General features: G+C 55.9%; 1 protein-coding gene across 1 annotated transcript in view; it reads left to right on the forward strand.

The window, feature by feature from the left end:
- Positions 1-22789, forward strand: part of PGS1 (phosphatidylglycerophosphate synthase 1) — a 38344-nt gene that overhangs the window by 6772 nt on the left and 8783 nt on the right. Inside the window, exons 2-8 of the mRNA XM_065896571.1 lie at positions 1971-2160; positions 5082-5159; positions 7262-7361; positions 8160-8349; positions 9387-9565; positions 11565-12086; positions 22062-22210. Of these exons, the coding sequence (XP_065752643.1) occupies positions 1971-2160; positions 5082-5159; positions 7262-7361; positions 8160-8349; positions 9387-9565; positions 11565-12086; positions 22062-22210 (1408 nt within the window). The remainder of the gene's footprint in view (positions 1-1970; positions 2161-5081; positions 5160-7261; positions 7362-8159; positions 8350-9386; positions 9566-11564; positions 12087-22061; positions 22211-22789) is intronic.

A 22789-nucleotide genomic window follows, 5' to 3' on the forward strand; every position in this document is an offset into this window, starting at 1 on the left:
TGAGCCCCTCCTGGGTTTTTCTGGCGCTGGTGGGTTTTGGCAGTTCCTGCCTCTTCCCTGTGCTCGCACCTCTCCTCGCCTGGAGCCCCCGCACTTCCTGTCTGAGTCCCACCGGGCGATCAAAGCCCATTTGGAGGGACGGTGTTGTGAGGCGTCCCCAGCAGCTCAGGCATCAGCAGCTCCCCCTTTTGGTCATTTGAAGCACATCCACCATATGTATATTTTGACCTTTCCTTCATTAGCCTCAGCATTTTCTTTTGTGTTCTTAGATGATTTCAGGTGTGTACGCTAGTGAGGCCACCAGGTTTGTGGGCAGTGGTGCCCAGGCCAGCCGTGCCTCCCCCGTACACCATCGGTGCTCACATGACCGCTTGGATTGAGGCCCAGGTTGGCACTTGCCCTCCCCTGGGTTGCTGTGTGCCAAAGAGGTGTTTCCTCATCTTCCTTTTTGGGAGCGGCTCTGAGTCTGTTGGCTCATCTGAAGAACGCGTGGGGACTGACTGCATGGCCTGGGTTGCCGGCGACACCCTGGATACTTTTTATATGGTCTGAGCGATAAGTGCTGTGAGATTGGGAGATCAGTTGACCTTACAGTGCTGTGGGGTTTTCCTCCTCAAACAGACTATGTTTAATTAATGAACATTAGACTTTAGGCCCCCTTTGCGGCTTCTCGTTGATAGACTGTTGTGCACCTTTCCCGTTCTCATGCTTTTCCGTTGGACTGAAGGCGCTCCCTCTTCCCTCTGGAAGGTAGTAGCCTTGAGCACAGCAGGAGCATGGCCTCCACTTTGGGGAAATTGAGGTCGCAATCCCTTGTTTACATGTCTAGGCCTTTCATTTGCTGCTTGTTACCCAGAAGCCAGAGAAGTGTAGCAAGCTGATGCCCGGGAGTGTGGTCCCCACCTCTGCTCGGAGGCCCATGGTGAACCCTGGCTTCCCAGGGTCCAGACCCGGTGTCATCCACCCGCTGACTAAACTTTTCTTGGCAATGAGCTGCCGTGATAGCCCGGTGGGCTTTCTGGGAAGCACAGCTGCAGGCCATCTGGCTTGTGTGTAGGGACATTCAGGAACCCTGGGAAGATTCAGCGTTTTATCAGGAGGCAAGTGAATGAAATCATCCTCCTGGAATTTGTGGCCCTTCAGGCCTTGGGGTGTTTAAGCGTCCTTTCCCTAGAGCCCCTCTTGAGGCTGTGGTGAAGGTCACGCGCTGAAAAGGATTTTCCTGCCGCTCTTTGCTGGAATTCAGATGACGGGCTGGTCGGTGTGGGGCTCTGGGTGTGCACTGCCCTCCCCTGGCCCCTGCAGGTGTCTCGTCATCCGGACAAAGATGAGGCTCAGCGGGCAGGGGACTGTTTACTGCAGTCTTGGCCTCAGTGGACGGGAACCAGCCAGAGACTGGGTGTGACCTCTGAGGAGAATGTGTCCAGAGGTGAAGGGGCAGTTGTCGTCACTGCCGGCCCCTCTTGAGGTGACCTCTTCCAGCACCAGCTTTTCTCTCTGTATCCTAGTATTAAAGAGAAAACTTAATTTTTTCTGGGTCCTTCCTTGAATAAAAGCCCATTTATCTCATCAGTGAGACAACCGGGGGTCTGGGTTGTACTCACCAGCCTGAGACCAGACCTGCCCTTGCAGGCAGCCTTTGGCGGCTTTCTGCGGGTGGGTTCGTTGGGGGCATTAACCAGGCGATGGCTTTTCTGAGTTTACTTGTGGCTGCTCTAAATTTTGAGTTGTTTGGAATCAGCATAAAGTTTGGGGTTTATCCATAGGCTTTGGCAATTCTTAAGTTGCTCAACTTGTAGGGGCTGAAAAATTCTTTTACAGAGTTTGACTGGGGCTCTCTTAAGATGGTCTAGGAAATCTGAAGTTCACCCCCCCCCACCCAGAAAAATTCTTATTTGCCCACAGGAGCTGAGAGAGACTTGTGAGGAAGTATTTGAGAAGTGTGACCCTTTGTATGTCTCTTTCCCCAGGCCACCATGGCTGTTGTTGGCGCCTCTGCTGTCTCCAGCTGTCCCCCATGTCACCTCGCCTCCTTGCTGCCTGTGTCCGGAGGGTGTGCATCGCTTCCAGTGGATCAGAAACCTGGTTCCAGAGTTCGGAGTCTCCAGCTCTCACGTCAGGGTGCTTTCTTCACCTGCAGAGTTTTTTGAGCTCATGAAGGTAAGTTGTGTCTAAGAGAGAGGGTCAGACATGGAATTAGAGGTTTGGGGGCATAAGGTTGGCCGAGTCCTGGGCTGAAGCACCTTGTGTTCTAGAAACTTTTGATGGCTGCTCAGCTTATTCCTGCGGGTTCCACCTGTTAGGTTTCCGCTTCACAGATGGCTGAGTTGGGCCGTGATCAGAAGCTCCCCTGGGTGGCTGATGTCTCAGGTGGAGAAGCTCAGAGCTTGCGGGCACTGAGGGTCAGGTCCTAGGTTTTGGTTCTTGTGACAGATTGATTCCCTTCGTTCCGTGTTGGAGATGTAGGCGAGGCGGGAGGTTAGTGAGAGCTTGGGGACCTCAGCAGGCACGTCCCTGCTGAGGACGTCTGGGAGGGAACGAACCTCATTCTGGTTAGGGCATGGCAGACTCCTGCCCCGGCAACGTCTCCAACACACAGTAGCTCCATAAAGTAGATGACAGGAAATGGAGACATAATGACCTATGGATGGGATTTGATATGTAGGAAGTGGCCGGGAGCCTCTCAGTTCAGTGGAGAGTATTTACAGGTAACTGGAAAGTCTGGATGTCTGGTTTTAGGTTTCGTGATCCTGGTTCTTTTCCGTAATTCTGTCTAAAGTTTGTACCTTCTCTCTCTTGGTAGAGATGCTAAACTTTGCATTTGGCGGGGTTCAGCTTTCAATACATTAGTCAGGTGTTCATGCCACATCTAGTTATTTGTGGTTAAACTGCTCATCGGAATGAAGTAATTAAACGCTAATTAATTTTTAGTTACATGAATTCTGAGTTTGTATTAATTCAGTGATGTTAGAATTAAGGTATGATGCGGTCAGGAGAAGTGCTGGGACATAACAGGAAATATATGTAGATGTTCCTTTTTCTGCACAACCAACTCTAGTTCATTTGAATGCTTGCACATTTTCTCTCCTTTGCCCTGTTGTTCTGTATATCCACTCTTAGCTTAATTTCCGGCTGGCTCATTCCGGTATGCTGTGTGTGTGTGTGTGTGTGTGTGTGCGCGCGCGTGCGCGCACATACGGGCACGCTCTCCCCCACTTCCCTACACTGCTTGACTCTCCTGTGTGTCCTTGTTTGTGTAGAACTGATGCTGAGGCTGTTTGCTCTTTACTCCTACTTGGTTCTCTGCTTGGCTTGAAGAAACAGGTTTTTCAAAGGAGGTGGTTCTTAGTGTCCCAATCAACTCCGGGTGAAGGATGGACTGAGTCTCCACATGGGGGTCCCCTGGCCTGGAGGTGAGGCCACGCGGCGCACCTGCCCGGGGTGGGTGGGGCTGTGGCAGCCAGGAGGGACGCGCGAGGGGCTCAGCCCAGCAGGCCAGGAAGAATCCGAGGCCACCGTTCCCTGCCTTCTGCACTGAGTCATGGGCGGGTTCTCCGGCACGTTCTGTGTGGAGCGGGATGTGTTTCTTCCTGGGACAGAGTGGCCCGTGTTCCCAGAGAAGAGAGTGCAGCGTGGTTTCTGCCTGGGCCCAGGCCTTCGTGACAGCTGAGCTTGTACCAGAGGACCTGGCGCCATGGCAAACAATTGCATAGACTTTTGCTGCCCGAACTTGATTGCCTCACACTTAACTTGTTTTCCTCTCTTTCCTGTCTTCATACTCACTTTCCCCACAAGCAACCATCTGAATAAATAACAAAACGAAGGAAACAGCAAACATAGGAAATTCTTTTGTTTGTTCCTTGCATATAAGCCTTTCCCAGTGGTGTGTTGGTGTGTTTATCTAGTCAAGATGCCCCTCTTCCTCCATGGACAGTGCAGGCTGTGGGGGCCGTGTGGGAAAGCCAGCACGTGCGTGTGTCCTGCCTCCCCGGTGCCCTCGCCAGCTTGCCCTGAGCGTGGTGCTGCCCTTCTTCCTGCTCTTGACCTCCTCTGGGGCCTGGCCGCGCTGGTGAGGGGTCCGGTGTACTCCCATGGCTGGATCAGGTCCTGGGAGAGGATGCTGGCCATTGGGACTGATGCATCACCTTTGAACGTTGGTGTGTTCTGTGTGTGTGTCTAGCTAGGTACCTGTCTGTCTGCATCTCAAAACTGTTGCATGCTTGGGACTTCCCTGGTGGCGCAGTGGTTAAGAATCCGCCTGCCAGTGCAGGTGACACGGGTTCGAGCCCTGGTCTGGGAAGATCCCACATGCCGTGGAGCAGCTAAGCCTGTGCTCCACAACTACTGAGCCTGTGCTCTACAGCTACTGGGCCCGCGTGCCACAACTACTGAAGCCCGCACGCCTAGAGCCCGTGGTCCGTAACAAGAGAAGCCACCGCAATGAGAAGCTCGTGCACCGCAATGAAGAGTAGCTCCCGCTCACCACAACTAGAGAAAGCCCGCGTGCAGCGACGAAGACCCAACGCAGCCAAAAATAAACATAAATAAATATGTTTTAAAAAAAAATTACATGCTCATTATAAAACCCCAGCTGTGCAGACGGGGCTGGAGTGCAAGTTTGCCCCCGCACTCCCTCGTCTGGCTCTGCTCCTTGGACACACACACACACACACACACACACACACACACACCCACCCACACCCCTATACAGGTGTGCATGGGGTGGTGACGGGGGAGCATGGTTTACATTCTGTTCAGTGATTTGCTTCTGTTCCTGCAGTGCACTGTGGACATCCCCTCAGGTCAGTGTGCAAAGACCTTCATTCTTTTCGTGGCTGTGCTGTATCTTATAGCATGGCTAGATCATGCCTTACTTTCAGGCTGAGTATTTCAAATGCGGGTTGCGGCTCCTTGCCTGGTAGGTTACCACACACATTTGGGGCTTGTTTAAATATTAACTGGTGAAGATGCAGGATACTGCAGCTTGGAGTGTTATTTGCCTCCAGTATCAAAGGACTGTATCTTTCTCACTGAACTGTGAAAATGGTGATTATGAATTTTGAATTGTTTCTTCTCTTCAGGGGCAGATAAAAGTAGCCAAGAGGCGGGTCGTGATGGCGTCCCTCTACCTGGGGACAGGTCCTTTGGAACAGGAACTGGTAAGGTTTAAGCAGGGGTGGTCCTACTGGCAGTAGTGAGTCACCCTAAAACCTTGGGCTGTGTAGAGCCGTGGAGTTGGGGTAGAGCCGCCCTCCTTGGCCTGCGTCTCAGGCCAGCTTTTGTTCTTGTTGCCCCAGATTCTGGGGCACGTCAGGAGGATCAGCTAGGGGTGCAGGGAGATGTGATCCTGGGCCTCCTGACCTCGCTGGCCCGTGTCCTCCTCACCCTGCGCAGGGGCCGTAGGCCGTCTGTCTGCCAAGCCGGGGCTCCGAGAATTGTGACCCGCAGGCCAAATCTGGCCACCGCCTATTTATGTGTGGAATATGGGCTAAGGATGGTGTTCACATTTTCTTTTTTTAAAATTTATTTATTTATTTATTTATTTTTGGCTGCATTGAGTCTTTGTTGCTGCGTGCGGGCTTTCTCTAGTTGCAGCGAGTGGGGGCTACTCTTCCTTGCGGTGCGTGGGCTTCTCATTGCGGTGGCTTCTCTCTTTTTTTAAAAATAAATTTATTTATTTTATTTTTGGCTGCGTTGGGTCTTTGTTACTGTGCTCAGGCTTTCTCTAGTTGTGGCGAGCAGGGGCTACTCTTCGTTGCGGTGCGCGGGCTTCTCATTGCAGTGGCTTCTCTTGTTGCGGAGCACTGGCTCTAGGCACGCGGGCTTCAGTAGTCGTGGCTCGCGGGCTCTAGAGCGCAGGCTCAGTAGTTGTGGCGCATGGGCTTAGTTGCTCTGCCCGTGCGCCACAACCACTGAGCCTGCGCTCTAGAGCCCGCGAGCCACGACTACTGAAGCCCGTGCACCTAGATCTTCTGCCATGTGGGATCTTCCTGGACCAGGGCTCAAACCCGTGTCCTCTGCTTTACATTTTCAATGTTTGGCAAAAGATCAAAAGAGGAGTAGTAATTGTGTCACATGAAAAGCATGTGAAATTCAGATTTCTGTGTCCATAAATAAAGCTTTATTGGAGCATAGTGACTCTCATTAATTTTTGTTTTGTCTATGGCTGCTTTCTTGCTACAGTGGCTGAACTGAGTAACTGTGACAGGGATCATCTGACCTGCAAAGCCCAAGATATTTACTATCTGGTCCTTCATAGAGAAGGCTTCTGAGTCTGTATTAGGCAGAGGAGCTAGCATGGCAGGTCGAGCTGGCCGTTGCTTTCGCCCAGGCACCAGGTGTCGGGTGCAGGTCTGCGGCCAGCCTGGCTCCACCTAGACTTGCTGTCATGCCGTGCTTGTCCCTTCCAACGAGACACGGGGGGCTGGGAAGGAGCAGACGTCACCTGTTGTGCAGCGGGTGCTTCCTGTAGGACGAGCCCAGCGCAGAATCTGTAGGTTGAGCTGAAGTGAGTGTGAATGAGGTCGCTGTGTTGTCGGAGTCCCTGGATGGCTTTCTACTCCGAGGGAATGAGATGGACCCTTGCCCACAGCAAGTGTTGTTTCTTGGTTTGCCTTGTTCAGAAACCCCCAGGGCATAGCTGGAAGAGAACAGGGGCTGTGGTAGGGGGCGAGGGGGAAGGGTGGGGGGCAGGAGAGAGCCCACCCCTTCCCTTCCTGTGTGAGGAAAGTCTGCCCCGCTTTCAGGACGTGCTTTTAGCTGTGACCTTGGGAAGCGTGTTTGTTCTCCTGGGAGACGAATGCCACGTCCAACCTGTGGAGAGTGGCAGTGGGCAGGTTGTGTCTTGGATTTATTCATTGAGCAAATATTTACCGAGTGCTGTCTGTGTGTGGGGCGCTGTTTGTTGTGTGCCTGTAAGGATGATCCATTGCAACGTGTGTGGGAGCTGGTGTCTTAGTGTTTTCGAGAGCGGCGAGGTCCAGACCCTTGGACACCGTGTCCCTGACCCCCAGAGCTTCATCCTGCCAGGCCCAGGCCGCAGATGCCATGTCTTTGGATTACGGTTACCGCGGTGGCCTCAGGTGAAGAGGTTCTGCAGCGTTGGCTTCTGGGCAAGCATGGCTGGTGTGTGCGTGTACATGCTTGTGTGTGTTCAAAGAGGACCGTGCGGGCATTAGCTGACAGGTTGGTTCATTTCTTTAATACATAACCATCTTTTCAGATCTTTCATTTCTGTTCTTTTGGGGTCTTTTCTTGGCAGGTGGATTGCCTGGAAAGCACTCTAGAAAAGTCACTCCAGACGAAGTTTCCTTCTGACCTCAGGGTGTCCATTCTCTTAGACTTCACGCGGGGCTCAAGAGGTAGGTCTGACGCCCTCCCTGGCCCCGATTCTTCCCTGTTCAGGAAGAATGAGGAATTACACCCTCACCGCCCTGTCCTCAGCCAGCAGCAAGGCTATTTGAAGCCTTTCTGGGATGGCCCAGGACGGCCTGTCCGTCAGGATTCTGTCTGTGGCAAGTGACCGACAGTCCAAGTAAAAATGACTTTGGGAAAAAGAGAATTGTTTTGACTTCCACGTCTGACTTGGTTCGGGTGGGTCGTGATTTGGGGCTTGGACCTTTAGGCTGGCTTCATTCTCTGGCTCCTTGCGGCAGCCTCTGGCAGTCCCAGGCCCATCTTGCCACGTCTTGTCCACTGGAAGAGCACCTGCTTCCCTCGTGGTCAGCCTGGAGCTCCTGCATGGCCTGTCTCGGGCTCTGTGCTGGGCCTCCTGAGCGTGCTGACCGGCCCAGCCTGGGCCTGCGTGCCTTCCCAGAGCCGGGGTGGACAGAGTCATCTTCACCCAGAGCAGAAATCTGAGAGCGGGGCTGGGTGGTGCCCCCAGGAGGAGATTGGGTGCAGTTACCATGAGGTGGGTAGAGGGTGCTGTGGGGCTGGAAGAGTGGATGTCCGCTACACGGGCCGCTCAGTCCTGCCCCGAGATGTGGTGGGTGTCCAGGTAGAAGCTGTCCCGGAGCCCCTCTGGCTGAAAACAGCCCCCGGCGGTCTGACTTGGACGGCTGCGCAGGCCCTTGGTAGGTGGCGCTGCACTGGCGGGCTGCGTGTTTTTCCTGGTGTGACTCTGCCGTCCTTGCTCTCCTGCTTGCCCACGTCTTCAGGAAGGAAAAACTCTCGCACGATGCTGCTCCCACTCCTGCAGAGGTTTCCAGAACAGGTCCGAGTGTCTCTCTTCCACACGCCTAACCTCCGTGGGCTCCTCCGGCTCCTCATCCCCGAGCGCTTCAACGAGACCATCGGCCTGCAGCACATCAAGGTGTACCTCTTCGACAACAGCGTCGTCCTGAGCGGGTGAGTTGGCTTCCTTCTGTCGGGGTCTCCAGGGCAGAGACCAGCAGCACGCAGAGAAGGGAAGGTCCGTCCCCGCGAGCCTTCGAGGGCCTGCTGCTACGTGTTTAGTCTGGTTGCCTGGCCCTCCCGGCGTCTTCCCGGTGTCCTGTCTGCCACGGAGGCTGGAAGCCACGAAGGGCGACTGATAGCTGGCCGTGGTTTACTGAGCCCTTACTCTGTGTTTGCTCCTGGGTGAGCCCCTCGTGTACTGTCTCAGCTAATGCTCACTGTCACCCCACGTGGTCTTTCCCTCACTTTGTACACAAGAAGCCCGAGAGGACAAATAACTTTGTCAGGCAGGGCCGGGTGGGAATCCAGGCCCTTTAGGGGACACCGGGGCCAAGCCCGAGTGGTCCTTGGCTCTGTAAGTGTCCGCATCTCCTCTTGGTGGTCAGCTCAGTGAGGGGACGGCCTTGCGGTCACTCCTCTGTGTCACCTTAGTGTCACTCTCGCCTGCCTCTCGTGAGCGGCTAGGCTCAGTAGCTGTTTGTTTTATTTTATTTTATTTATTTATTTATTTATTTTTGGCTGTGTAGGGTCTTCGTTGCTGTGTGCGGGCTGTCTCTAGTTGCAGCGAGCAGGGGCTACTCTTTGTCGCGGTGCGCGGGCTTCTCATTACAGTGGCTTCTCTCATTGCGGAGCATGGGCTCTAGGTGCACGGGCTTCAGTAGTTGTGGCACGCGGGCTCAGTAGTTGTGGCTCGCGGGCTCTAGAGCGCAGGCTCAGTAGTTGTGGTGCGCGGGCTTAGCTGCTCCGTGGCATATGGGAATCCTCCCGGGCCAGGGCTGGAACCTGTGTCCCCTGCATTGGTGGGCGGATTCCTAACCACTGCGCCCCCAGGGAAGCCCGTCAGTAGCTGTTTGTTAATTGGCTGCTGGTGCACCTGATCCGAGTTGGCTGCTCCCCTGCTCCTGCTGGTGACCCTGAGACCGGGGTCACCAGCACTTGCTGTCGCACCCTATCGCCTGAGTCCTCACCTGCTGCTTTCCTCCCTGTAGCGCAAACCTGAGTGACTCCTACTTCACCAACCGGCAGGACCGCTACGTATTCTTGCAGGACTGTCCTGAGATTGCGGACTTCTTCACGGAGCTGGTAGACGCGGTGGGGGACGTGTCCCTGCAGTTGCAGGGGGACGACACGGTGCAGGTGGTGGAGGGGATGGTGCATCCTTACAAAGGTAGGGTCCCGGGCTCCTCGCCCTCCTGAGCCTGGGGGTGGTGGGGGTGAGGAGGGCGCGCCTCTGGGGGCCTTGCCACGGGTTTAGGTTTGGGTGGCAGAGCCTTGTTCTGCTTTTGTCTTTGGAGCCAGACAGACGTGACTCACTGGCTATCGGTCATGCTCTGCGGGTGAGGGAGCCACCGGGGAAGGTGGGATTGTGGGCTTCGGGTCTGGGTGCCCGCGGGAGTGAGCCGGGAGCCTGCCGTGCACTTACAGGAAGCGGCCTGCTAGATGGCCACCCCCCTCAGGGCCACCTCCCGTGACTCTGGAGCACAGAGGGTCTGTGGCTCTCGGCTCCATTGAGGTCTGCGGCCTCCTGCCTGGAACGTGAAATGGGAGAGTCCTCGGTCCTGCTCACTGGAAATAGGCAAACCCTGGCAGCTAGCATTCCCGGGCTATTTGCATTCCTGTGATTCTTGTGGCCGTGGCTTCCTGGTGGCCTTTAAGGAGGTCTGCTGCTGAATTTGCAACCGTGTCAGCAATGTGGGGAACGGGTTAAACCTAGCCCATGTGAGGAGAAGAGCCAGAAAGGAAGCATCTGAGTGGGGATGTCTGGTGGGGACCCTGTCCCGGGGGCTGGGGATCTGTGCACTGTGGAGCCAGCCCGTGATCTGTGTGCCTGCCTTGCCTGCTGCCGCTACGCCTACGTGCCAGAGAGTAGTATGATAACTACTATTATGTTTTAAATTTCAACAAAAATTTATGGAAGTCTGTTTTCTCTTTCATTATATGAGTACCTACACAGTGTTCTCAATTTTACCCTCTGGCTCACAGAGCCTGAAATATTTACTGTCTGGCCTGTACAGGAAACACTGGCTGACCCCTGATCTAACTTAACAGGCCTGGTGTGAATATGCAGAAAAAAGGGCCCCCATTTGGGGAAGAATTGAGAGTCAGCACACTCAGAGGGTGTGGGGGGCTGGGCACAGCCGTGTTCGGGACCAGGGCAGCTCGAGAGAAGCAGTGAGTGAGCGGCCCCCGTGGTGGCCGCCGTCAGTAAGGAGGGATCCCCGCAAGCAACATTCCTTCTCTGGGCTGTTGCCCAGCCCTGGAAGGCACTCGGGCGTGTGCGCCTGTTCCCAGCCCAGAGCGCGTGAGCGGTGACCAGGACAGTCGTGCTGTCCGTCTCTCTCTTGTTGATCAGCCCTGCCCAAGGCTTGCTATTCTGTCAGTTTTTTCAGAGAATCAACTTTTGACAATGTTGAAGTTACCTATTTTTATATTGTTGTTTTCTTTGTTAATTTCTGCTTTATATAATGTCCTTCCTTGTACTGTATTTTTTGGCTTTTCCTGTTGTTTTTCCTCCTAACTTCTTGAGTTGGATGCTTTAGCTCATTAACTCTCTTATCATCTAGTGATAGAATTTAGACTCACTTCTTTTCCCTTCATTGTGTCCACGCAGCCACTCGTCACTGGTGTCCGTGTGAAAACAAGGCCCAGAGCCTGCCTGTTCACCTCTGACCCTTCGTGGCTCGCTCTCCTGCTCTCTGGTCGTACTTAAACGTGTCTCTGTCGGACACATGTTCTTTCTGATGTGTAACATGCCCACTAGTCACGGGTGTGCAGCTTGTGTACGTGTTCATAGTGGGTTGGCTCCCAGAAGCCCCCTCGGGTCCCTAGCCAGGCGTGACCCCCAGTGTGCCCACTATCCTGACCACTGCCACCTTCAACTAGTCTTTCCTGTTTTTGAACTTTTCGTAAGTGGATTGGTAGAGGCCTTTTCATTTCCCCCTGAGTGCAGGCTTCTTGTGGCAAGATCCTTTTCCGGGCATTTCTGTCCACAGAGGAGCCTCACATGGGCCCGGTGTCTCGTGCTCAATCGGGACGTGTTTGGTGAAGGATCAGTTGTGGCATCTGTGCTTGCCTGTCACATGCCATGTGGTGTGTCTCCCGTGCTGAATGGAGTCCAGAGCCTCCCTTCTCTGCTCCTGACTCCCCTTTACCATGTCTCCCTCTAGGTGACCAGGCTGCGTATTGCAAGGCAGCCAATAAGAGGGTTATGGATGTGATCAACTCAGCCAGGACCCGCCAGCAGATGCTGCATGCCCAGACCTTCCACAGCAGCTCCCTCTTAACCCGGGAAGATGCAGCAGCCGCTGGAGACCAGGGGCCAGCCCCAGACACCTGGATTTACCCATTGATCCAGATGAAGCCCTTTGAGATTCAGATCGACGAGATTGTCACTGAGACCCTGCTGACAGAGGCCGAGCGAGGGGCTAAGGTCTACCTTACCACTGGCTACTTCAACCTGACCCAGGCCTATATGGACCTGGTCTTGGGCACGCGAGCCGAGTACCAGATCCTGCTGGCCTCGCCAGAGGTGAACGGCTTCTTTGGGGCCAAGGGGGTGGCAGGTGCCATCCCGGCCGCCTACGTGCACATTGAGCGGCAGTTCTACAGTGAGGTGTGCAGCCTGGGGCAGCAGGAGCGGGTCCAGCTGCAGGAGTACTGGCGGAGGGGCTGGACGTTTCATGCCAAAGGTATGTGGCAGCCGGCTGGCCAGAGGACAGCCCCCATGTGGGACAGGCAGGGGGTGGACCAGTTGGCCCACCTGTTAGCGCCCGTGGTGCCGGTGCCTGCCTGGTGGAGCCCTGCCCCTCGCCCCGTCTGTCTTCATGACAGCCCTGCGGGCGCATCCCAGTCATCGCATTTATGTGCATTTCCGTTACGCAAGATCTCTCCCCAACTTATAAACTCAGATCATTGGGGGCTGTTCTAAAAAATATACACGTAACCTCTCCCCTCAGATAGGTGAAAAGGCACGTGCTTTAGTCTTTCTGTGATCATCCGAGTTCTCCTGCATTGGCCCTGCCCTTCTTGGGGACAGAGAGGATTCCTTAGGGATCATTTGTGTGGCATCAAACAGCCTTCTTTTTCAGTCCCTTCCTCACCAGTCCTGTTTTTTCCCCTATGTGCCAAACCTTCGTGGTTTTTTTTTTTTTATAGCTGAGAAAACTAAGGCTGTCTACTTAGGATGTTTACATGTACCGGGCTGCCTCAGGGTGGGTTCGAGTGTGAACTGCATATTGTAATGGCCTCTCTTGTACAGTTATGTGCATCCGTGGAGCAGCCCACGTGTGGCACAATCCCAGGGGGGAGCCACGATGTGAACAAACGGGTTTAGAACCCTGTGCCTTCTCCATGCCGAGGGCATCTGCCTCTCGAGTGTGACTGCTCCTTTCTGTCTTCCGGGAGACCCCATGGCCAGCTCGGTTAGTCCTGTGTCTAAAGGAATAGTGGACAGCGTGGGGACCCCAAGCCCCGACTGAAGTGCCTGGCTCTCCTGAATTCTTGCTGTTGGTTCAGAGACCCGTTTTGCTCCTGCGCTAGTCCTGGGGGCTTCTGGAGAGCCTGAGCGAGGCGGGAGGGGGATGGTGTTGTCACAGCCACTCATCTATGTTGTTTAGACTTGAGGTCACTTTGAACCCTCAGGTTGGACTCTTGTTTTCTTAAACCATTGGTTTCCATCTGGAGGTATACTAGGAAACCCCCCCAGGCCACCCTAGGCCTCCTGGGTCCAGCCCTCTGGGATTGGGTGGTTCCCACTTGCTACCGTGAGGCCTGCGTGCCTGCTCAGGCAGGTGGCACTGTCTGGTGTGGGAAGTGAGCTCTGCCATTGTACCGATCCTGGATGTGTCATGGGCTAAGCCCGGCCGGTGATTAGGTGTCTCCGGGCAGGCAGGCCAGCCCACGGGGGTGTGGAAGGTATTTTAGGATTGGCTCTGTTACTTCTGAGAAGAACAGTGGTGCCTGGGGTGGGGTAGTGGAGACAGAGAGCTGGATAGTGGGAGGAGCTTTGAGCTCTGAGGGGACCTGTGTGCCTGGCGAGCTGTGCAGAGGCACGTTGAGCGTGCTCGCTCCTCGTCTGCCCTGTGGCTGGGTCGGTGCAGGGGGTCCCTTGTCACTTCGGGGCCCCCAGCGTAGCCTGGCCCGTCAGTTCTGAGTGTGCTATGGGTTATTTCCATGAAGCTGCACTGATAAACGTGCAGTGACTCCCCAGTTACCGTTGAAACAGAAACACCCAACCGGCTTTTCCAGTGTGTCTCGCCTTTTCCCGGACTGGCGTGCTCCAGCCGCTCCCTCCTGCCACACGCCCTGTTGCGGGTGGAGCCCTGCCACCTGGCAGCTGGCTTAGTGGGGAAGGCCAGGAATCCCAGGGTGTGTGCAGTAGAGAGGGAGGGGGAGAGCACGACGGGGCACGTGGAGAGGGGCTTCTGCGCGAAGACACCTCACCCTAACAGCAGGAGCCAAAGGTCAGATCACTCAGCGCTGAAATGAGAGGCCAGGCCCTTCCCTGCCTAGTGGCTGTTCTCGATAGTGGGGACTCTTACGTCAGCCCCCCTTTCTGGCTCATCTCTTGATGGCCATTTCCCCCAAAGCAACCTAGGACGAGGAGCTGGCAGCGCAGGTGGCGCTGGATTTGGACTGTGGAGTGGTGGACCATCTACTGATTGCCTGCCCTGTGCAGGGGCCGTGCTGGGTGCAAGCGGTGTGCATTTGGGCCCCGGAAAATTCTTCCCCATGGCTGAGTGGCCTATACTACAGTTCCCTTCCCCGGGCTCCTGCTCCCAGAAGCCCTTGGGTGACGGGGGGAACAGGGGCACCGTGTTCCCGCTTCCAGACCCTTGCCCTCCGAGAGCGCTGTCAGCGCCGCATGCCTCTGGGAGTCAGGCACCCTGAGGCTCTGGGCCCTGACTGTGTTGGACCTGCTGGCGGCCACGTGCGAGGCGATGCAGGAAAGCTCCGCTCGGTCCAGGCCTGTGGACGCTGGCAGGCGAGGTGGGGAGAAACAGCCTTCTCGTGCACACCGGCCACACCGGTCCACGGGTGCTAGTGGATAGCAGTGTAGTCTGGCGACGGGAGGCCCCGAGGGCTGGGGTGTACTCTCTTGTTTTCTGCTCACCGAGTGTCGCCAGGAACATGGAGCCAGGGGTGCGTGCTCGGCTGGAGCAGCGCTGGCTCTGCCCAGTGGCCTGAGCAGAGGCCGCCTCACTGGCTACTCTGTCGATTTCCTAGCAGACTTGAATATACATCCCATTTTAATAAGTTGAGCTGCTTCAAAGAACCAGAGGGACCTTCCACTCTTTAAAGGCATGTACTAGAGACCCCTTTGGCAACGTGGTCCCATCTGGTTAGTTTTTATTGGGAGTTTTTATCTGGTTAGTTTTATTACCCTGGGTAAGCATGATGTGTTGGACCGGTTACCAGGATGGGAGTCTCAAAGCCTGGTTCTCAGCCCAAATTTGCCTTTGGCAGAAGCGGAGGGACCAGGTTCAACTTCCGTGTCAGCTGGGGTGATGGCTTTGGGTTGTACTCAGGAGGGAGTGGCGACATGCATGCGTTTGAGTTTCTGTGAAGTGACCGTGCAGTTCATGGGCGAGGAGTGGACTCCCAGGGGTCGTGGCAGGGATGCCATGTGTGGCGTCGGAGGGCTGGGGCCCCTGGCGAGGAGAGGCATCCTCCTCACCTATAGTTTTGTTGCTGATCTCCCCATGGCTCAGTGAAGGGCGACACTGAACCCGGAAGTCTTATTACCAGCATCTGCTTGGCCTCAGGAGGGCTTTGGGGGTGTGGGGAGGTAGGGGTCCACCTTTGACATCCGTCAGTTGGCAGCTCTTCTGATTGGTGGTTTGTCAGCTTCCTGTTGCCCAGCCTTCGTTCCTCACCTGGTGGGTGAGGTGGGACAGGGTTCTGGGAGTGGGGGAGCATTCCGACCTAATGGGGAGCAGCACCAGCTCAGCTGGAATTTAAAGAGTTAGTTTTTTTAGATCAGTGTTAGGTGCACAGCAAAACTGAGAGGAAGGTACAGAGAGTTCCCGTGTTCTCCCTGCCCACCAACACATGCACAGCCCCCCCACTACATTTATTATAATTGATGAACCCACAGAGACGCGTGATTGTCACTCTGAGTCCACAGTTTACATCAGCGTTCATCTTGGTGGTATACGTTCTGTGGGTTTGGACAAACGTACAGAGTAGTTTCGCTACCCTAAAATCCCTCTGTGCTCTTTTTTTTTTTTTTAATTATTTTACTTGTTTATTTTTGGCTGTGTTGTGTCTTTGTTGCTGCGCACGAGCTTTCTCTAGTTGCGGCGAGTGGGGGCTACTCTTCGTTGCTGCGTGCGGGCTTCTCGTTGCGGTGGCTTCTCTCATTGTGGAGCACGGGCTCTAGGTGCGTGGGCTTCAGTAGTTGTGGCCCGTGGGCTCAGTAGTTGTGGCACGCAGGCTCTAAGAGCGCAGGCTCAGTAGTTGTGGTGCACGGGCTTAGTTGCTCTGCGGCATGTGGGATCTTCCCGGACCAGGGCTCGAACCTGTGTCCCCTGCATTGGCAGGCGGGTTCTTAACCCCTGCGCCACCAGGGGAGCCCCCCCGCTCTGTGTTCTTGTGCTCTGCCTATCTCCCCCCCACACCCCTGGCCTCCGCCCTGGGCAATCATAGATTTTTTTTATTGTCTCCATAGTTTTGCCGTTTCCAGAATATTATATAGTTGGAATCATAACAGCCTGAAGCCTTTTCAGACAGGCCTCTTTCACTTACCATGCATTGAAGTTTCCTCCACGTCTATTCATGGCTTGATAGGTCATTTCTTTTTAGCGCTGAATGTATATCATTGTACGGATGGACCACGGTTTATCCTCTCGCCTACTGAACAACACCTCAGTTGCTTCCAGGGGTTCCCCTTTTAAACTTGGTCCTGGTTGAGAGTAGGGTACAGGGGACCAGGAGCAGGATGGCATTGTCAGAGGTTGTGCGTGCTCTGTCTACCTTGTGCCAATGAGCTAACCTCTTCAGGTCTTGGAGAGGCAGCAACTTCAGGGGAGTCTGAGTGAGTATGAAGTGTGTCAAACCTAGTTCTCGCATCTTCTTAGCTTCCTGCTCCGTGGGAGGAGGGGCTGAGAGGTGGTGTGCGCACCACCATGGGATTTCTTGCTGTGAGAGCGAGGGCCACATCCACGCTGGGGGACGTGGGCTCTGCCTGCTGTTAAGATGTCGACTTTGATTTCGTGTGGATGCAATATTCCAGCATTAACAGCACGATGTGTGTGGCGAGGGCGGGGCAGGGCCACTGGATTAAGAGATTTCTGGCTCCTGCTGACAGAGGAATCTGTTAATGATTGTGAGAATTGTCACTATTTTTACTGCTTTCCCGATAGGCCACTTGGCATGGCGCCCGAAGGTGAACTTGTAGTGAGAACCAGGGCAGCTCCACCCTATTTGTGGGGCACACGTGAGGCAGTTCTCACCTGGGGATGGGGGTGTGCCTGGGGCAGTGCCGCTCACCTTGGACTGAGCAGGCACCAGCCTCCAGGCCTCTTGGAGTGTTTTGGTTCTGTTCTGGCCTCAGAGTAGGTGATACTCATTCATTCATCTGAGGTTAGGACTGTGATGTCTTCTGTCCCCTCTTGTTTTCACAGGGGTCTGAGAACCCTCGGAAACTTACTGCAGAATATTGTGTGGGGAGGAGAGGGAGGGGTGCATAATTTTGAGTTTTTCCTGGAGAGATCCTCAAAGAAGGTCTCTAACCTGAAATGTTCATGTGCTCCTGCTGTAGAACCTCAAGGCCTTTTTATATACTTAAACATTTGTTGGAAGAAGTGGTTTTTTATGTTTTTTTTTTTTTTTTTGCGGTACGCGGGCCTCTCACTGCTGTGGCCTCTCCCGTTGCGGAGCACAGGCTCCGGACGCGCAGGCTCAGCGGCCATGGCTCACGGGCCCAGCCGCTCCGCGGCATGTGGGATCTTCCTGGACCAGGGCACGAACCGGTGTCCCCTACATCGGCAGGCGGACTCAACCACTGCGCCACCAGGGAAGCCCTGGAAGAGGTGTTTTTATCCGCATTTTATTTATTTTGTTCAAACAAGTATTTATTGAGGGCCTGCTGTGTGCCAGGCAGCATTCAGGGCATTGGGGATACATCACTGGGGACTAGACCAACTCCCTGCCCTCGTGAGGTGTGGGTTACTGGGAAGCAGATAAGAAGTGGATGAATCTATCCAAATACAATGTCAGGTCGTGGAAAGAGCTTTGAAGAAGACCAGAGCAGGAGGGGGCTCCAGGTTGATGGCGGTCTGTTAGATGGGGATCAGGGAGGGCCTCTCTGAGGAGGTGACACTGAGCAGAGACCCCCGGGCAGGAGAGGTCCGGGCAGAGGGAACAGAAGCGTGGAGCCCCGAGACTACACTAGGCTTGAAGGACACCCCCTGGGCCAGGGTGGTCAGAGTGGAGGATGGGCACTGAGGTTGGAAGGGGCTTGGAGGCCAGGGTGAGCCAGGGCTGCGGGCAGCCTGGGGCTCTCTGGTTTACCCTTCAGCACGATGCTGGGACTGTGAAGGACCGTCGGCGCGAGCAGAGCGGAAACAGGTGTCTCTCTCCCTCAGAGGAGGCCAGGGCGTGGGGCAGGATGTCTCATTGCAGAGCTGGGAGGCAGTGGAAGTTGTTGGCCTCCAAGTCCAGTCATCCCTGTACCCACGGCACGCTCCCTTTGTGGTGAGACCTGCTGTCCCCGGTGCTGAAGTTCAGTGTTTCCCCCCCGCCACCCGCAAAGGCACTTTCTCCCCTCCTGTGCCATCCTTGCTGCTGCAGAGTCTCTCCCTGATCCACCGGTTCCGGGAATGCTGGAGGTGTTGGGCCCAAAGGTCGGGCCCTGAGATGAGGACTTGGGGCTTGATAACAGGTTTATGGCTGGGCTGGGAAGTGCTGTGTTTCCCGACAGTGAGTCCCTGCCCGGCAGTCTCACCCTTTGTGTGTATTCGCCCTGACATCCTGAGTGGCATTGTGTGTCTGGTGGGAGGGGAGCTCCAAAGGGCCTCTTGGGAGGGCCTCCCCTCCCCGATTGAGAATTTCCCAGTTGTCTTCAGGGCACAGACCAATAGCTAAAAACTCCTGACTTGGTGATCTTCAATCTAGAAGGACTCTTTTCGTAGCGGCCCCCCTGTCCCGGGCTCTCTGAGGCTGTGGGCATCACGTGAAGCTGCTGGTGGCACCGCGTGGCATCCCCCTCTGGCTTCCCACGCTGCGCCGACCCCGCCCATCACGGCACTGCCCACGCTGCGCTGACCCCCGCCCATCACGGCACTGCCCACGCTGCGCTGACCCCCGCCCATCACGGCACGCCAGAGGGTGGCCGTCTCGCCATTTATGGTCTTTATTTTCTTTTTGATGGAGAAAGACTGTGCAAATGAGTCTACGGGGAAAGTTGGTTGAGTGATTGCAGGCCTCACCAAAGTGGTCAGTAGGTAAAAAAGCGCTGCCTCTTTAATCCAAGCACTCGCCTGAAGTCCACCCTGGGCCAGAGAGGAAAGAAGCTGAGGGAGGCAGAGGTGGAAGGGAAGAGAGAAGAGAGAAGAAATAGGTGTATGTCATACACAACCAACAGGGTTGATGCTGCCCCACGGAGCAGAGACTGGTTCTTGGGGGGGGTGCTGAAAAAGTCTTCAGCAGGGCTAAAAAGCTCCTTCAGGGATCAGGAATGAAAACAGGTTGAGAAGCAGTGGTCCATACTGGGGAGCTGCGGGCCGGGCTGAGATGGGCTCCCTGCCTCTGATGGCTGACCCATAGGTTGCCTTGAGAGGGAGCGGTCTGCGGTTAGGCAGATTTTTTTTTTTTTTTTTTTCTGTACGCAGGCCTCTCACTGTTGTGGCCTCTCCCATTGCGGAGCACAGGCTTCGGACGCGCAGGCTCAGTGGCCATGGCTCACGGGCCCAGCCGCTCCGTGGCATGTGGGATCTGCCCGGACCGGGGCACGAACCCGTGTCCCCTGCATCGGCAGGCGGACTCTCAACCACTGCGCCACCAGGGAAGCCCTTAGGCGGATTTTACAAATAAGTACATGTAAGACCAGGCCCTTCCCACCTTCTCTGCCAGACCCTGTGGTCTGGGAGCCTTGGAGGGACACAGGGTCATGGTGCAAGTGACTTACACCAGCCTAATCCCACGTCACCCATGTGGGTGTTGGGCGTCCCTAGTCCTGGCTCTCACCTGTCCCTTCTCTGAGTAGGCTTGGGCAAGCCAACTGGACAGGTAGCACAAAGCAGACCCAATGTCTTTAAGGGGCCAATCTTGGCATCAGAAGAGTTGGAACAGGGAATTCCCCGGTAGTCCAATGGTTAGGACTCTGAGCTGCCACTGCAGGGGGCATGGGTTTGATCCCTGGTTGGGGAGCTAAGATCCTGCAAGCCGTGTGGTGCAGCCAAAAAAATATGAAATAATAAAATACGTTGAATAAAAGAAGAGTTGGAACAGTAACGACAGTTGGAGATCTCACCCAGCCCTGCGCTTATGGAGGGCTGGGGCGGGGCGGCTGAGCCTAGTGCAGATGGAGGGTCTTTACTGCAGAGGAGGGCGCTCGGACCTCCCTGGGCATCTGGAGCAGAGTGCCAGGGCCAGCCTGCCCACCCGTGTGGTCTGGCCGCGTGCTAAGATGAGCCACACGGTTGCTTACATGCAGCGGCCCAGGCTACAGTCGATCGAGCGATACACACGGGCAAGCCAGTGGCTTTGATGTGGCCCCTGCGTGTGTGTGTGTTGGGGGGTGGCAGGCATGTTACAGGAACAGGCAGCAGAGAGCCGTCATCTCTTACCCAAGACGTTCTTGGAAATGCTCCTGTTCTGAGTGAGAATTAGGAAATGGCCTTCTATTTTAGGAGTGTGGTGTGTGTTACATGCCGTTGATTTGCTTGTGTTGCTTCTGCGTGCCTGTGTGCCCTTTGAAAGGCTCACGTTGGCAGGGGAGAGACCCGTGGTGGTGGGAGGGTGCGAGGAGGCCAGCCCTGTGCAGGGTGGCCTGCAGAGGAGCCTGGGACTGACGTGGCCACACTGGGTGTCCTGGCCTGGGCGCTCTTGGTGCAGCGTGGAGGGAAAGATAGAAGAGGCCAGATGCAAGCCTGGGCTCGCCGTAGGAGGAAGGAAGTCTGGGCAGCAGATGTCCTTGAGAGGTTAGGTTTGGGGAATAGTCTTTTTAGAAGAAGTAGTCCTGATGGGGCCTGGAACTCAGAGGGGGTGGAATGGGGTGCAAAGCAGAGGACCTGCCTGCCATGTTTCAGGTGACATGTAGGATTCTGAGAGAATCCACCATCTTCATTACAGAGATGTCGCCGTGGTGTTGTCAGAGATGGCGAGTTCCCAGGGCTGGGGGAGGGTGGCGGGCAAGGCAGGAGCCACTACCACATGGCTGCTCACACCGAGCCCTGCATTTTCCTGTCTGTGGTATTAACTGGCTCATTTTCTAGCAAAAAAGGGGGAAGCAGTGTTCTCTGGGTTGGGACTGAAACGGACAGGGCCTCCCAGGTTCTCTCGTGCGCCGGCCTCTCGTGACCTCTCGTCTGTCTGGCCTAAAGCCCCGAGCCCCCAGCAGGCTCATTTCTGGTGCCCCGGTGGGCTTCGCAGTCAGCAGTCTGAGCGAGGGAGAGTCGAGTGGCCCTGGGGAGGCAGGGCCCAGCTCGTCTTCAGGTAGATGCAGCAGGTGGATGCAGCGTGGAGTAACCTGAGCCTTCTTTTCAGGCTGGGGCTCTATCGGCTGTCCCCCGCCCCAAAACCCTCTTAAAGGGCCCGTGCTGGGCTGCTCCTCCCCTTGCAGGGACCCTTAATAGCTCGGTCAGACCCAGGCTCCACCTTAAGAGATTTGGGACAGAATCCCATAGGAGCCCAGACATCGAGAGCTCTGACTCAGGGGCCCACGGAGCGATCCTCTGGGAGGAGGTGGGAGCTGGACCAGTCCCCTCGCTTCTCTGCCCTCTGCTCTTGCAAGGGTTTTGGTGGGGGCGTCCTCACGCCAGTTCTAGGAGGAAGGACAGATGCCCTCCACCCCACAGGCTGCTTACGGCCTGCTTTGCCAAGTAACCCGCTCTTAAACCCAGTCCTTCGTCATGCCCGTAACCGCCCCATGTCTGCTGGCTTGGGTGAAAGCATCTCTGTTCCCGAGCCCACGGGTCAGCTGGCTTCTTTCCTGAGAATCAGGTGTGACCTGAGCTCTGCTGGGCCGCTTTCCCACCGGGCCTGCGGAAGGACAGGGGAGGCTGGATGGTGGCCAGGACGCGGCTGAGGCAGTTCGGAGAGCGGGGATTAGAGGTCCTGCGCTCTCTGGGAGGGGCTCTGGTAGCATCGCGGGGTGGGTGGGGGTGAGAACAGAGCCTGAGCACTGGCATCACCAGGGTCCTTTTAAGAACCCACTTCTCGCCTTGTCGGGAAAAGAGGCCACAGCGTGCCATGCGGCAGAAAGGGGAGCTGTCCCAGTGAGTGTCCCTAGTGCCGGGCTGCCCTGCAGACGCTGCGGTCCCTGCGCCTCCTGGCAGCACCCTGGGCTGGGCAGACGTGGCCCCTGCTTAGCCCGTCCCCTCGGTGTCTTGTTCACGCAAACCCCGTGGGGGGCTGCTTTCCTCTTAGGTTGGAGCGCGACTGGAGAGGCTGTGGCAGCTGCTGTGCTCACTTCCTGTCTGCACGTTTCCTTTTCCCTGCAGGCCTCTGGCTGTACCTGGCAGGGAGCAGCCTGCCCTGTCTCACGTTGATTGGCTCTCCTAATTTTGGGTACAGGTCAGTTCACCGGGACCTGGAGGCCCAGATCGCCATTGTGACAGAGAGCCGGGCCCTGCAGCAGCAGCTTCACCAGGTTGGTTGGGGTAGGTGGGACCTCCCCGGGGGTTGCGGGGGGGGCATAGCTGGGTGCCAGGTCCCCGAGGGCTGCCTCTGCTGTCGTCTCCTGCCGGGGGCTGAGCAGAGTAGGAAAGAACCGGGGTCCTCTCGCGTGTCCTGGTGGCCGGTCCTGAGGGACACCTGCCGCGGGGCTGTCCTGCGAAGCCCGGGCCCTTCTGCCTCCAGCCCGGGCCCCGCTTTTGCCCTGCAGGGGATCCCCCCCAACTCCTTACATCCTGGAGGACATTTTCTTTCCCTGCACGGGAAGAGAACACTGTTCTCACTGGCATGTGAATATAGCGCTGGTTCCCAACCTCTCCTGAGACTGCGGATCAACTATGAGAGGGGGTAAGGAGCCAGGGTTACACGGGACCTGGGTCCATTAGGGAAGAGCTTCAGGCGGCCTCGGTCATTTCTGATGAAGACCCTCCCCAGGAGGTGCTTCAGAGTCAGGGGAGGGAGAGGCAGGAGGCAGGGTTGCCACCCAGGCAGAAGGGGCACGCAGGGAGCCAGAGTCTCTGCACGTGGAGACAGAGAACCCGGAAAAAAGAGCCAA

Source organism: Phocoena phocoena, chromosome 19 (assembly GCF_963924675.1).
Source record: "Phocoena phocoena chromosome 19, mPhoPho1.1, whole genome shotgun sequence".
NCBI classification, from domain to species: Eukaryota; Metazoa; Chordata; class Mammalia; order Artiodactyla; family Phocoenidae; genus Phocoena; species Phocoena phocoena.